At 40.8% G+C, this 14,137-nt stretch overlaps 1 protein-coding gene across 8 annotated transcripts in view; it reads right to left on the bottom strand.

Annotated features, from left to right (window-relative positions):
• The window catches only part of LOC121640474 (A-kinase anchor protein 13), a 126,149-nt gene that overhangs the window by 37,526 nt on the left and 74,486 nt on the right, over positions 1-14,137 (bottom strand). For 5 of the 8 annotated variants that reach the window (XM_041989604.1, XM_041986584.1, XM_041988049.1 and 2 more), the window contains exons 11-18: positions 11,509-11,654; positions 8,744-9,102; positions 6,928-6,975; positions 5,417-5,479; positions 4,295-4,472; positions 3,783-3,885; positions 1,894-1,936; positions 1,557-1,668 (exon numbers count right to left, since the gene is read on the bottom strand). In XM_041989604.1, coding sequence (XP_041845538.1) covers positions 1,557-1,668; positions 1,894-1,936; positions 3,783-3,885; positions 4,295-4,472; positions 5,417-5,479; positions 6,928-6,975; positions 8,744-9,102; positions 11,509-11,654 — 1,052 coding nt within the window. The remainder of the gene's footprint in view (positions 1-1,556; positions 1,669-1,893; positions 1,937-3,782; positions 3,886-4,294; positions 4,473-5,416; positions 5,480-6,927; positions 6,976-8,743; positions 9,103-11,508; positions 11,655-14,137) is intronic. The other 3 variants (XM_041990414.1, XM_041991171.1, XM_041991912.1) reach the window with 2 other exon arrangements.

The raw sequence follows: 14,137 nt of genomic DNA, 5'->3' as shown, positions 1-14,137 counted from the left end.
CGATAGGACTCCTTCTTCATCTTGACGGCATCCCTTACTGCCGGTGTCCACCAACGAGTTCGGGGGTTACCGCCACGACAGGCACCGACGACCTTACGGCAACAGCTGCGGCTGGCCGCCTCGACAACAGAGGCACGGAATACAGCCCATTCGGATTCAATGTCCCCCGCCTCACCTGGGACATGGTTTAAGCTCTGCCGGAGATGGAAGTTGAAACTCTTTCTGACAGGGGACTTTGCCAGACGTTCCCAGCAGACCCTCACAACACGCTTAAGTCTGCAAGGCCTGGCCGGCAGAAATTTTAAATCTGCTAAAAGATCTGTAATTGTTATCTCTGTAGCAGCAGACATTCCATCACTTAAGTGCAATATAAACAGTCTGTAGCCTAATATATAACAAATAGTCATACATATGTAGAGTATATCCATTTTTGATTACCTACCAATTACCTGTGCAATAACCTGCTCCACAACCCAAGTGCAATGCTATACTGTGTGCAATACGAAATTCATTTAAAGCAATATTACAACCTGTGAAATACTTTACTTACACCTTATTCTTAATCCTACCCGCACCTTTGTATTTTATACTTTACTATATTTTATCATATTTCCTACTATATTGTTTACTTATTTCTCTTGTATATCTGCAAAACTTTACCATGTACTATTATTGCATGCTATTAGTACTCCTTGATTATCTTAGGGAGTCAAACGGTTCCTCTCATCCTAAGCATTTCATTGCATTGTTGACCTTGTGTTGAACCTGCATGTGACAAATAAACAATCTTGTATCTATCTTGTATCTTGATTTTCAAAGTAGTTATCCAAAAGAAGTATGCTTGGTGCAAAATCAAACACAACATTTTTATTGTAATCCTGTTAACATATACATATAAATTAAATATTAAAGTGCTGAAAATTCTTCTAACAAACAAAAAAAAAGTTTAAATGCAACACAGAAAAAAACCACCACTGTTAATGTTGGTGTATACAGTAAATTGTTGATAAAAAAAGAAAGTCTTTTTGAATATCGATACAGTATCGTCACACGAAATATTGCAATATTTCAGTAAATCGATATTTTCGTACAGCCCTACCGAAAAGCTGTGTAGCCTGAAAGGAAACCACTTATTGGTGAGGCTAACCAGAGAAAAAAGCTTCAATTTGCTAGGGAGCATAAAGAATGTATTCTGGAGTAATGGAAGAAGGTCATGTGGTCTGATGAGTGCACCCTGTTCCAAAGTAATGGAAGCATCAGGATATAAAGGCAGATGAAGTTATGCAGCAGCATGTCTAGTGCCTACTGTACAAGCCTGTGGGAGAATCTGTGGACGTGCAGGAGAAGGCTTTGGGCAGCGTTCTGACTCTCCTATCATCAAAACAAGATCTTGGAGAAAATGAATGCAAAGTTTATCGAAGCGATGCCACAGTAAATGCTGCTGTAATGAAAGCTAAAGGAGGTCCAACAAAATGTTAGGCTGTGTGACTTTTGTTTTTGACAGGCAAAGTATATCTAGTATATAGTATAGTAAGTGCTCATTAAAATTTGCTCACCCTTGTCTTTTTGTACATCTTGTTCTTGAGGTAGCTGAAGGTCCGGCTGACTTTTGTCCCGCTCTTTCCCTCTGTGTCGCTCCGCAGAGGCCCAGGCTCCTCTTCCGATATACTGGAACATGCACATACTAAGGTTATTCTCCAACAGCTGCATTCACAAAACATACTGGTTCACATGTAGTGAGTTTTTTTATAGCACCATAAAAGCTCCATTGTCCTGCGGAACCAGCTGACAGCTTCTCTACACTCGTCTTTATGAGATTGTAAATGTCAGAAGAGCTCTGAAACCTTAAAGCAGCATTTTCTTGATAATGTTAATGAGCACAGTTGAACTGACCTGTATGCTAGTGACCCCGAGGTACTGGAAAACGACCTTGTACCTAGAATGGAAAAAGAGATGACATGAGCACTTGGAATTTTTTTAAAATTCACTATGTGCTATTTTCTTAAAAGTGTTATTAAGGTGGTGAGCATCTCAGGTGGTGGTGTGGGGCAGTAAATGATCTCACCAGAAAGTCTTTGTTCGCTTCATGTTCTAGCTGCAAGAATTTTGCAAGGGCTAAAATGAGCTAATTTTAATGCCTACGAGCAAGCTTTTTAACCTTTATCTGACCTTGTAGAGCTGAGGATAGCTGACAGCTACATAACACTGACACAGCAGAGAAGCTAAAATCTGAAATATGTTGTTCTTACTTCATTACATTTCACATATTCATACATAAATGCACCGCATGAATCTATACACAGAGAACATGGAGTCAAACATCAGACTTAAGTATTTGCCAAAAAGTAACCAAAAACTGAAATGTAAGACGCTGTGCTTTCTATCAATCACTTCTGAACAGGCTCGCATGCAAACATGTCAGACCTGCTTTCCAGCTCTGCATCAGAAAGTCAAACAGGATAATGAGAGAAAAGTCTTGGCCTGCCACTTTTGCTAGAAACACAGTCAAGGAGATGGAGAACACTGATGGAAATATCTAATGGGTGGAAGGAGGGGGAAGCTGCGTGTCTTTGACTAAAGGTGACTGGTTCACATTTATCTGGAGAGAAGAAAGTGCTTCCTCAGATTATCTGCAGTGTTTATGATGATTGTTTTACTCTTTTCTGGTGAGACTGTTTTAGCCTTTCCAAACAGACTACAGAAGGGCCAGTTTATGTAAAGGTCATTGAAATGCTGCACTGTGCAGGGGACCGAGGGAAGCTGAGGTCTTATGCAGCATCGGCTGCTGCCAAAGGTAAAATGGGGGTGGAGTTCAGCACCAGCAGTTTTGCTTCAAGCATATTCAAATGCACAATCACACTGCCAGTAGATTAACACCAGTGGTAATTAGTGGTCTCCTTATGGCAAGTTTATTGCAGCAGTGTTCAGGCTTCACTGGCTTTCAGCATTAAGTGGCATTTAGTTGTGCCAGTTCAACACTGGAGTACTCAAATTGTAAAATGAAAAGACTGAATGCAAGTTTGTCAATTTGCCTTTTTCATTGGATTCCTTTTGACTCCTCTAAAGAGGGGGCACAACTTCAAGTCACAGCTGGGCACATCAGTCTGAGTACTTGGCTCTAATACCAGTTCATTACATTTGGGCGTATCTGAGAATTAAATGGCGTCACTTCACCGAAACACAAATCTGACTTGGCTGCACAGCTTGTGACCTGTCTCATTCTTTTACACACTGTGCCACAGTGAATGCAGTTGAAGTCCATGGGGAGGGTCCAGGGCTCTACTGGAAACTGCTACTGCTCTGCCTCTGATACAACATCTACCTTCTACTGCAGCTAAGTTTACAGCTCTGTACTTACTGAAGTTAACCTCATCATCATCATCATCACTTGATGAGGAGTCCCCATAAATGAACTGAGACTTAGATTTGGTGAGGATGGGGGAAAGGTTGAAAGAGAAGGAAATTCGCCTCTTACGTCTCAGGCGTGCCACCGCTTGGAGGGCAGGAAGGAAAGAGCCATGACAAGCACGGATCATTTATAAAAAAAAAAAAAAAAAAAAAAAAATCCCTTTCTTTTATTTTAGCGGTAGAAACATGTAAGGTGAACTCAAAACCTAAAAATCAAGTATGTTTTCCTTGTAATTCAATAAACTGAAATGCTAAGACATGATAACAAAAAGGAAATCAACTTATAGAAAGTCCAGACAGGCTAAATGTTCCAAGAAATTACTTGATTGAATTAGTAGATTAAATGTGATAGATGAGTTAATACGGTTTCTCACCATCGATGTCTTTATGGCTGATGGTGAGCATGGACACAGACTTGGTGAGGGGCAGGCTCATGGATTGGCAGCTGTTTCTCAGAGGCCGATACCGCCTTAATTTCTGCAACATTACACACAAGGATGAATCAAATCTGCTGCGTGACAATTGAAAAAGAGAACATATAGGCAGAGAAAATGTGGGGAAAAAAACCATGACCTGTTACTAAACTCGAAATAGGAACGATAAAGTAAAAAGGGAAACTAGATATTTGATTTGTGATGTTCACAGCTTGCTTTGTTTTTTTAAGCCAGTGAGAGTGGAAAAAATGCCTGAGGGTGGCAATGATTATTAATTCTCACTAATCCCCAAACTGACAAGTCTCAGATTTCCCCAGACTGTCCATAAATCTTATTTATCTACAAGCTTTACAAAATCATTTTGCCTCTCATGAATTAGGATCAGGACGTGGGTGGGATGATGAGGATATGACACCTCATATATGTGAGTGTGTGTGTGTGTCTCAGTTTACTGGGTTATGCAGTCTGGTATGCTCCTCTCGCTCCTCCTGCTCCTCGGTCAGAGAAACCAGGGAGCCCCTGTCATCGCTGTCCTGACGGGGCATCCTGAAAGGCTCCAAGATACGGGGCCCTTGGGCGATGGAGCCCCTCAGCTCCTCTCGGCCCCCACTAAGCCCCTCCAGGCTGTAGCTGTGCGGGTAAACAGAAAGCAAAGGTGACCTCAGTGAATGACAAATGACTGTGTTGTACACACACTCCAATGGTCCTTCTGGACAATTCATCAAAGCTTTATGGATACACACAACTGCTGCTGCAACAACCACAAACACACTGACGTGCACGCATGCACCTGTTGACTGGCACACACACACAAAACCGGTCCTGCACAGTGTTTAGTCGGCTGAGTTATCACCGAGCTCTGGAGCAGATTTACAACTGAAGCAGCTGCAAATGATTTCCAACATCAGCATCAGCACAGAGAGCTCTGCAGCTGTGATTTACAAACCCAATTACATCGATCTATGACTGGGAATAAGAGGCCTTGAAAAAATCCAATACAATGATTATGGGGAGGAAAACTACAACTACATTTCAGGATGAGCTACGCTAGCAGGCCGCAGCTTTATCTGCAGGAGGACAGGCTTAGTGATGGTTGAAGTCTCAGCAGTAAATCTCTCTTTTCTTCAGCCTTTGCGTTTGTAAGGCACTCCATTATCCAGCAAATCATCAGACCAACACTTTCAAGCATCACTAACTAAGACTGGACTAAAAGAATCATCAGTGACCAGCAAAGAGCAGCACTCACCAATCCTCAAAGCTGTGAATGCAGATGGCTATATCTGTCATATTAAAGTCTCCTTCTTGTCAGTGTTATTACATACTTTTCCAACAGAGCCAGAAGGTCCTCCATACTGAATAGCACCTGCAGCTTCTACAGCTCTCAGCTGTAGGAAGGCACCGACTGACTCATGTTGCATGGTCTTCATGCACACCCAGAACCACAAGCATACGCACCCACAACGGCAAATGCAAATCAAGCAGCAGGTGAATTAAACCTATTCAAAGAAGGTTGCATGCTCTTGAAAAAAAATTTTAATAAAATAAAGAAGAAACACACTCTAAAAACACAGTACCTGCGAAAACTAACTACATCCTCAATGGTGCTGTGGGGAGCCTCAGGAGGACACCAGCTGATACTAACAGAGAGAGGTGGGGGTGAATTACAGGTGGAGTAATGGGATGATGGACAAGCACTTACAGCAGAGTGAAGCAAACAGAGTGGAAATGACAAGAGTTACTGGGACGTCTGAGGACAGAGCATGTGAAACACAATGTTCTCCTTTGTGAAACAATTATTGTGATTGGTTATTGGTTTATTTTCTGCAGATTTGCAGTTATATCAGCTCCATGCAAGCAATCACACTGAGGCAAAGCAGTTTTCCAAAAAATGTGAAGCAGCACGACTTGGCTGGTACACTAAACATGGCTGGAACCGCCGCTGTGGCAGCCGCTACTCCCTGAATTTCAAAAATGTGGCCAAATGATTACAGCAATGAGTTTTTAAAAGATCACACACATCTTAATTAAAGCCTAACAGATACAAATGAAGGATCATTTTACTGTTCTATATTTATATAAGTGAGAATTGATATTGTAAATCAGTATAGGGATATGTGACACTCCACAAGTGGCAGTAATCTGAAGTACTGTTTGTGCAACACAGATTAAAAAAAACTTCTCAAAAAGCTTTGTATTAATTCATTAAACTAATTCAGGAAATAACTATTGAAAGCCAAACTATTAAACTGAAAACATAAAAATGTAAAACATTTTAAAGTTCATTTAAAGTCTATAAATGATCAACAACAAAGAGTTGTCTGGCTTGAGTTGACATCTTACAAAACCAGGATAAAAAAATAGATGAACAATTAAAACAAAACAGCTAATTTAAGGTTTGTTGTTATTGGGACACTATGGGCAAAACCCAGATTTAACAAAAATAAAAATACAAAAACAAAATGATTGATAACTACATTTACTTTAACTCAAAACAATTTAAACTTGGTTCAAACCCAGTTTCATCTACCCTGGTTTGTTGTAGAAGATGCCGGCGCCTTCATCATCACTTCCTCCTCCCTCCTTCTGGGCCAAAGAGCAGTTTAGAGAATCAACAAACCCATCCTACAGTTAGAACAACTTTCACTTGGTCGTGCCACATTATTTTCTCCTCCTGGACTAAATTTGAAAGACTTCTGATGTCTTTTTAGCCTGGAAAAATTCTCTACAGAAACGTCTTACACTAAAAAAAAAATCTAAAACACACAGTTCTCAATCTTCTGCTTCAGTGCTAAACCCCTTTCTTTCCATGAGTGGCTGCTTGTTATTACCACTGCGATACAAACACCAGAACCCCCAACCATTTGTTTACCACAGCATTTTATGCACATTCCAACAAGGGTGAAAAGAAAGGATCATTTTTCACTGCAGTTGCCTGCAGGGATGCAGCAGAAAGCAAGAGCAGTGCATCATGCTTAAAATGAAAAGCTTCCCAAAGCCAATGCCTGCAAAAGTTTAGAAATGCATCTCATCAATACACAAGTAAAGCTTAACAACACATGGGCTGATGAACGGGAATGATTAGTACCTTCTCCTGTGAAAGGCCGGCTTCCCCTCACCAGGACTACGAATGGAACTAGAGGTGATGGAAACAGAAAGGAAGTGGTGGATGATGGATAAGATTAGATAGCAAATAATGAATGAAAGAACATTTTCACATGATGATGAGATCATAAGGTTGTTAGGAGGTCAGAATTTTATGACACTACAGAGTGTGTATCGTACTAGAGGAGTAATATCGATCATACTTGGAAAGTTATCATTTGCTTTCTTGCTGAGAGTTAAATCAAAAGATTGATATCGCTCACACATATGCTCATTTTTCATGACGCTGGAGCCAGAAGACAATTTTCTTAGTATACTGTGAAAAGATGCTATTCTGGGGGAAAAAAAAGGATGAGAACCATTTCTGGGCCAGGAGCAGTAATTCTCTGTAGTCTCTCCTGGTTGCAAATGTTTGAGGTTAAAAAGAAAGTTCCTGCATCAGGCCTAAAAACAGCCATGAGCACATTCCCTGTCATACCACAAATAGTTATCCCTTAGTAAGCTTTAGATGTGCTAGCATATCTTGGTTTGCTAAAGTCTTTTTCTTTTTATCTCCAGTTTAAAAACCCATGAAAAAGCCAGAGTATGTATTTATACATTCCTGTAAAAACAGACACTAAAGCAGCAGTGGGGCTTTAATCTCCTACTGTACATACATTAAAACACAACTGACTCCTTCCAGCTGAGACCACATTAACACTCCCCTGATCCTGCCAACTTCTGTCAGTCCGTCTGCTGAAGACAGTCTGAGCAGATCATCTGTTCGAACAGACAGACAGACAGACAGACAGGCGGACGGGGGGAGCGATCTGTGGACGTATGTGCTAAACAGAGGACACAGTCAGTGTGGACTGGATGGATAAAATGCTTCCGTTGTGGTTGTGCACCACAGATACGTCACATTAATGTGGATTTCTCAGAAACTCTTAGCAAGAAAGCATTCTTTCAAAATGTCACCGAATAGAAGATAAGTCTGAGCAAAACAAAGAGGACATACTGATGACGAGTTTGTCTCCCTAATTAAGTCGTATTATGTTATGTTTCTGTCTTATTTTCATCTTTCTTACGTGCTCGAGGAGCCTCATGTGTTGTTTTGATGTTTTGTGTGTTGTTGTTTTTTTTTGTTTTTTTTTAGGTGCATAAGCAGTTAAAACAAGATTCCTCTCTCTGTCATTAGTAATGCTGCAAGGAAAACCAAAAGATGAAAGCTTGTCTTTGCTTGTATGACATAACAGAGGCAGCTAGTAAATGTCTGTTCTCTGTTTTCATGCCAACTTCGTGGAAGACTCACTGTATTAGAATAAGTATTTTATACTTTGTAACACACAATAAACATCTACATAAAACAGAAGACACATACACTTCAAGTGATAAACAAGTTAAATTAATAATGACAAAAAAGTTACCAAGGTCTCGTTATTGTCTTGCTGATGACCCAGTGTGAGTGTGAATTAATTTATGTTAGCTCGTAACAACTGTTGTGCATGCGTGGCTTTAAGGCTGGAAGTGTGTATCTGTGTGTATGCATCTGTGCATGTACTTTTGGTTGCTCCCTACAGTTGCCAGACAAATGGCAACACAGCTGTTCACAGCGAGGAGATGAAACGCCCAACATGGCGCACAGGGAATGACATCAACAAGCTTTAATAATGCTGACTGACATCTGCTGACTAACACCAGCAGCTGCTTTTCAGGACTGGAGAATGTCTCGTGCTCAAATCAACCTCATCCACAAGGACAACTAAAATCTTCCTTTTACATTTTTTTAAACTGCCATCATTTCTCCTTCCCACTCTCACCTCCTCTGGTTCATTTCAGTCTCTCCTCCGTTGTTCTTTCCTGGACCCCAGCTGTGGCGGCGAAGAGGTGACAGGGAACGATTGCTGCTCCGGAAGAGAGAGGAACGTCTTGGCACTTCAGTTACTCTGTCTTTTGCCTCTTCTTCAACGTCTCCTCCTCCTCCACTACCACCGCTGTTCAGGCCTGCAGCGTTAGCAGCGCCAGTCTGGATGCCCTCCTCCGGGCTCCAATTGCAGCCCAGCCCCTGGCTGCCCTCCGGGCTGGAGCTGGACGGGTCGACGCTGGCGGTGTCGTCCGTAGAGGAGCAGGAGACTGAAACCTCGCTGGTGCTGTCTCCTCCTGTCACTGCTTCATCATTCTGTGGACATTCAAAGAAATGTACACATTACTATTATTTTCAAGCATCGCTGCCTTGCATTATACATCTCACAGGAGCTGTCAAAGAAAGAAGCAGTAATAGTTTGTCACGTTCTACAAGGATGGCTTCATTAATTCAAAACTCAGTGAGCCAACATGTGCAGCACTACCTCTTTAAGTGTTTACTTCCATTCCAGATTTAATCAAGTAGCACTCTATTTAGCGAGAGTCAACTACAACTGACAGTGAGGAATCTTTCCCTGCTTACAGAGCAGCACAGGATGTAGAACACTTCAACCCTAAAACACAGGAAAATCCATTTATTGTAATCAGGATACATTAAAAAGTGCAGAAAAATAAAAATATAGCACGTCTGACTATGCAAAACAGGACAAAATGAAAAAGCGATATCTTTCAAATCAATGATAAACACCTGGTCTGCAACACTGCACATCCATCAGCATTTCTTCACCGAAGCATGCGATGAATTCAGAGAAGGCTGGAAGAGCCATTTAATCCACAGGAATGGAACATAATGAGGACCAAATGGTAGAGCTTAAGCATAACGAGCCACAGCCACTTTACAGCAACACTGACATTATAACAAACACCAATAAATGATGAGAGGGAAAACAAAGCTTTCACAGATGGTTCTGAGTTATATACAGTCTTTTTTAAGCTCTTTTTCTCAAAATCATAGAGCTTCTCGTGGTGAGGAGATCCATCATGTATTTGTAAGCTAATATGCATCTTTGCAAAATAATGATGATGCTAAATTTATGAGGGGAAAGTAAACATTTGTTTGGATTTCTATGCTCTGAATAAGACTAAAAAAAACAGCTTATAGGTCAAAAAAGCTCTGTGGGCTGAGACTGGTGGGAACGAGCCTGTGCACAGGGACACACAGGTTAGGGACAGCGCATTTAGAGCTAATTTGTAGGTGTGAGTTTTAACTGGGGCTATTGTACTGCCAGCTGCAGTGCAAGCGCTGAGCATAGAGCTGCTTCTGTTGGAGAGCTGGGAAAGAAAGATCTGCTTTATGCTGTGAACACAACTTCCTCTGGGAGTCAGGGAATGCATGAGCCTGAGTGTGTGAGTGTGTGTGTGTGTGTAGTTTGGGGCAGGGAGTGCACGTGACTGAGCGAATATTGGCTTTGGAGCTAAGAGGAAAAAATATCAGCTAGCTTCAAACTTTTTCAGGCTCATGTCCACACATACAATAATTAATGAGCGTTTAAAGTTACGCTTTCTTTCCCAAGGGCACATGATGCATCCTCCCCTCACGAGTTACTGAGATCAACGCCATGACCTTTAGAGTTTCTCTACTCATTTTTCTACATTCACAGAACTGTATTTTGCGAATAAAATACATTTTCTCTTCAGAGAGCAGCAAAGACGATAATCCTCCCTTTCAGAATTCAGCTTTGTTTGAAATCAAAGCCTGTGAGCTTCATGCTGCATTTTACCCATCTCTGCCAGTCTACAGCATCCTCACCCTCAGCATGACAGCGTGCACTCCCAGGCAGCTGATATTCTCTGCACTGACTTCATTGTTCATTGTTGTTTACAACAAACAGGACATATGGTTCGCATTACCGTGAGCATGTTTTAAAAGCTCAACAAAGCAGAAAGATACTATACTGAGAGATGCAAGTATTTCAGCTGCCTTGCTTTCACACAGACTTTAAACAGTAGCAGAGTGACAGCAGGGACCACGGCTTGCACTTTCCTCGCAGCAGAGTAGAGCTGCTGGCTTAAAAAGATGCTTAGTTGAAGTTTGGCATCTCAGCCTCAGGGTGCTGATAAATAAAACCTTGCTCAGACTGAGCAAAATAGCTGTTATACATAGGATAAAATCCCGATAGGAGTTGTTGCAGAAGCAGACCAAACACATTCCTGCTGTTCGACACAAGTGAGCCTGACTGGACTGCAGCCAGTGAAGGACTGCAGGAACACAGACTTCACTGCTGAATCAAAGTGAATTCTCTACATTTTGTCCGTCTCATTTTTCAATCTATTTATTGATCCTTCATTGGTGTGGTCCTGCAGCTTGTTTATGGAAACCAGTTCTTTATGTTTAGTTCGCCAAACTTCAGAGTTCGGTTCGGGAAAACTGGTGTAACATTAACACAGACTCCTTGCTGGGCTGGAGGCGGGTTGATGGAGACTTAACAATACAAACTAAAACTTTAGAAATACCACGTTTAAAAAAGATAAAAGTCTTAATTTTACAGAGAACAACAAAAAGCTGAGATTTGATATGGATTCGTGAGTGATGTTATTCATTTTCCTGATGATTCAATATGTCATAAAGGTTTAAGAGTCTGCTTCCCAATAAATCACAAACTTATTTTATATTTGCAACTATATTTATAAACATCATTTGGTGTTTTAACTCTTTGCAAACCTTTCTGAAGATGCTGTCATATCCCGGCTCTGTGCTCAGCAGGCTTTCAATGTCGCTGCCAGAGTCTCTGTGAGCGGAGGAGGGACAGCTGGTGGTGCTGCTGGTTCTGCTGGACAAACTGGGAAACGCTGAAGATGGTGAGGATCCTGAAAGACACAACAGCAAATGTTAAAAGTGAAATAATTCAGAAAAACTAGAGCAGCTTGAAAGAATAAGGAAATGAAGAAATCTTGGTATCAGGAAAACATTCTATTAAAATATAACTACAGATGCCTTTTATGTTAATAATTTGCAAGCTTTTAGCCTTAAAGCTCAAATTCACCCTGACACCCAATAAAAATAATTATCAATAATAAGCGTTTTTCTTTTCATATGGGTTCTTTTATTACAGGCAGGTCTTTTAGACATCAGTGAAAGGAGATCTGGGAATCTGAGAAGCTGTGAAAAGCCTGGCAGATCAATGGCTGACTGTCCAAAATGAAGCAGTGCTTCATTTGCTGAACTGCAAACAGCTACTGTTTGTGTGTTTTAAAAGGGTCTGAGGTCAGGACTCAAGTTAGAATTTCAGGCAGAGAAAATGACAACTGACGACGATGATGTAAAGAAAACAGCTTTAATGAAAGAGCAGCATTCGGCAGCCAAAGTCGTACTGCTGTGTTTTCCAACAGTTTCACAATAAGAAGTCATTTTCACTTCAGTTTACAGTTTTTGGTTCAGAAAAAATTACAGCTACAGGCCCACATCTGCAAACATTAGCCACACTAATGTGTTCCTGAGTGAGCCACAACTTCCTCACCTGAATCTCAATCGTCACATAAACAGTCTTCTAGACAAAAGCAACTGTAAACACTTGCTCACCTCCAAAATCCTGTGAAAATAAATGTTCAGTTTCCCTCATCGCTTTTCCACGATAGTACGTTTTTTTAACAGCCCACTATGAGCCATTTTTGACTTTACGCCCACCGTTTCTCATGCCCCCTCACTGAATAACAAACAATCCAGTCTGAAATCAGTACACAATTCACAAATCTTATGTAACGGGCTTCTGTGGGTTGCAGTTTTTTTGTACATGTAAGGCCACATACAGATAATATTCTAGGCCCAACTTAAAGAGGAAGACTGTACTCAGCTACACATGCACACCAGTGGGCTTTATTTAGCCAGCTGCCAGGATCAACTGGATGAGATCATCCACCAAATTTGTTTGGTGTGCATCATCTTAGATGTCTTTTTCTGCCTGAAATGGAGGAAGCTATTCTTTATCCCTGAGGCACATTTTGCATTTAATGCACTATTGAGAGCAAGAGGAAGTGGCTTTTGCAGAAGGATGTGTGTGTGCTCATCCTTTAAGATCCTGAATTCTGAGCAGCTGCTGTAAATGAGGCGCGTAAACATAAACACTTCATGCTGAATGTTCACCAACAACATCAACATCAGAAAATAGTAAAACACAGTAAGTTTTCCACTATTCTAAAGGTACAATTAGGAGACTTCCTGAGAGAAAATAACTGACACACAGACAAATGAAGAATACTTTCTTTCAATGATTAAATTTTACAAATAAAGGGCATCATAATAAAATCATCTGCTTCTTAAAGTAGTCAATAACCTTAGATGAAAAAACATGTAGCATTTTACACCGTCATTATTGACTGAACAAAAGCTAAATCACAATGCAGAAGCAGTGTGTGTAAAACTAGGTAAACACTCACTGTTTCTATTGGAAATAAGAGAGTCAGCCACATGCTGCTGATGAAATGCAGTAAGTGATTATCAGCAGGTGTGAGCACTTCTATGAAACTTTGCTGGTCTAGAGCATTCAGTGATGTGCAAAAGAAAAGCCAGCAATGGCCACAGTTACATGATGTTTTTAATTTGGAATTAATAAGTCAGAATTAAATAATTTAGAATTAAAGTATTCTTCTTCATGTTTACATGGAAATAGTAACTCTGAATTGAGGTTTACATGAAAAACATGTTTATTCATCCATCTATCTATTTTCTGTACCACATAGTCCAATTCAGGGGTGCAGGGAAGCTGGAGCCTATCCCAGCCATTAGCAGGAGAGGAGCAGGGTACACCCTGGACAGGTCGTCAGTCCATTGCAGGGCCACCGTAGAAAGACAAACAACCACTCACACTCACTCCTAGGGAGGATTTTGAGTGACCAATTAACCTTACATGCATGTCTTCGTATAGTGGGAGGAAGCCAGAGTACCCGGGAGAGAACCCACGCATACACAGGGAGAACATGCAATTCAGATTTAAAAACCAGAAAAAAACCAGTTTAATTTGGAACGGTGGTTTATATTCATAATTAGGTATTTACAAGGTCATTTTAAATCTTTTTAGAGGATTTTATCTTTATTCCGAATTAAAGGGGAATTAAAACTGTCATGTAAACGGTGCCAATGAGTTCATTCCAATCATGTACCCTGAAACCCAAATTCTCCAACGAAAAAGATTATTTTGAGGTGGAAAACATTCAAGACAATAACCAGTCTTCCTAGCAAGTTCTCCTCACGTTCAATAAGTGCAATGCTCCGAGACACTGCAAAACCCTCTGAAGGTCTCAGTTAGTATGTTAAATGATAACGTGCATGACAGTACAATTAAAAAAATACTAAA

Source organism: Melanotaenia boesemani, chromosome 1 (assembly GCF_017639745.1).
Source record: "Melanotaenia boesemani isolate fMelBoe1 chromosome 1, fMelBoe1.pri, whole genome shotgun sequence".
In the NCBI taxonomy this organism is placed as follows: Eukaryota; Metazoa; Chordata; class Actinopteri; order Atheriniformes; family Melanotaeniidae; genus Melanotaenia; species Melanotaenia boesemani.
This window is presented reverse-complemented; position numbering and strand designations above follow the sequence as displayed.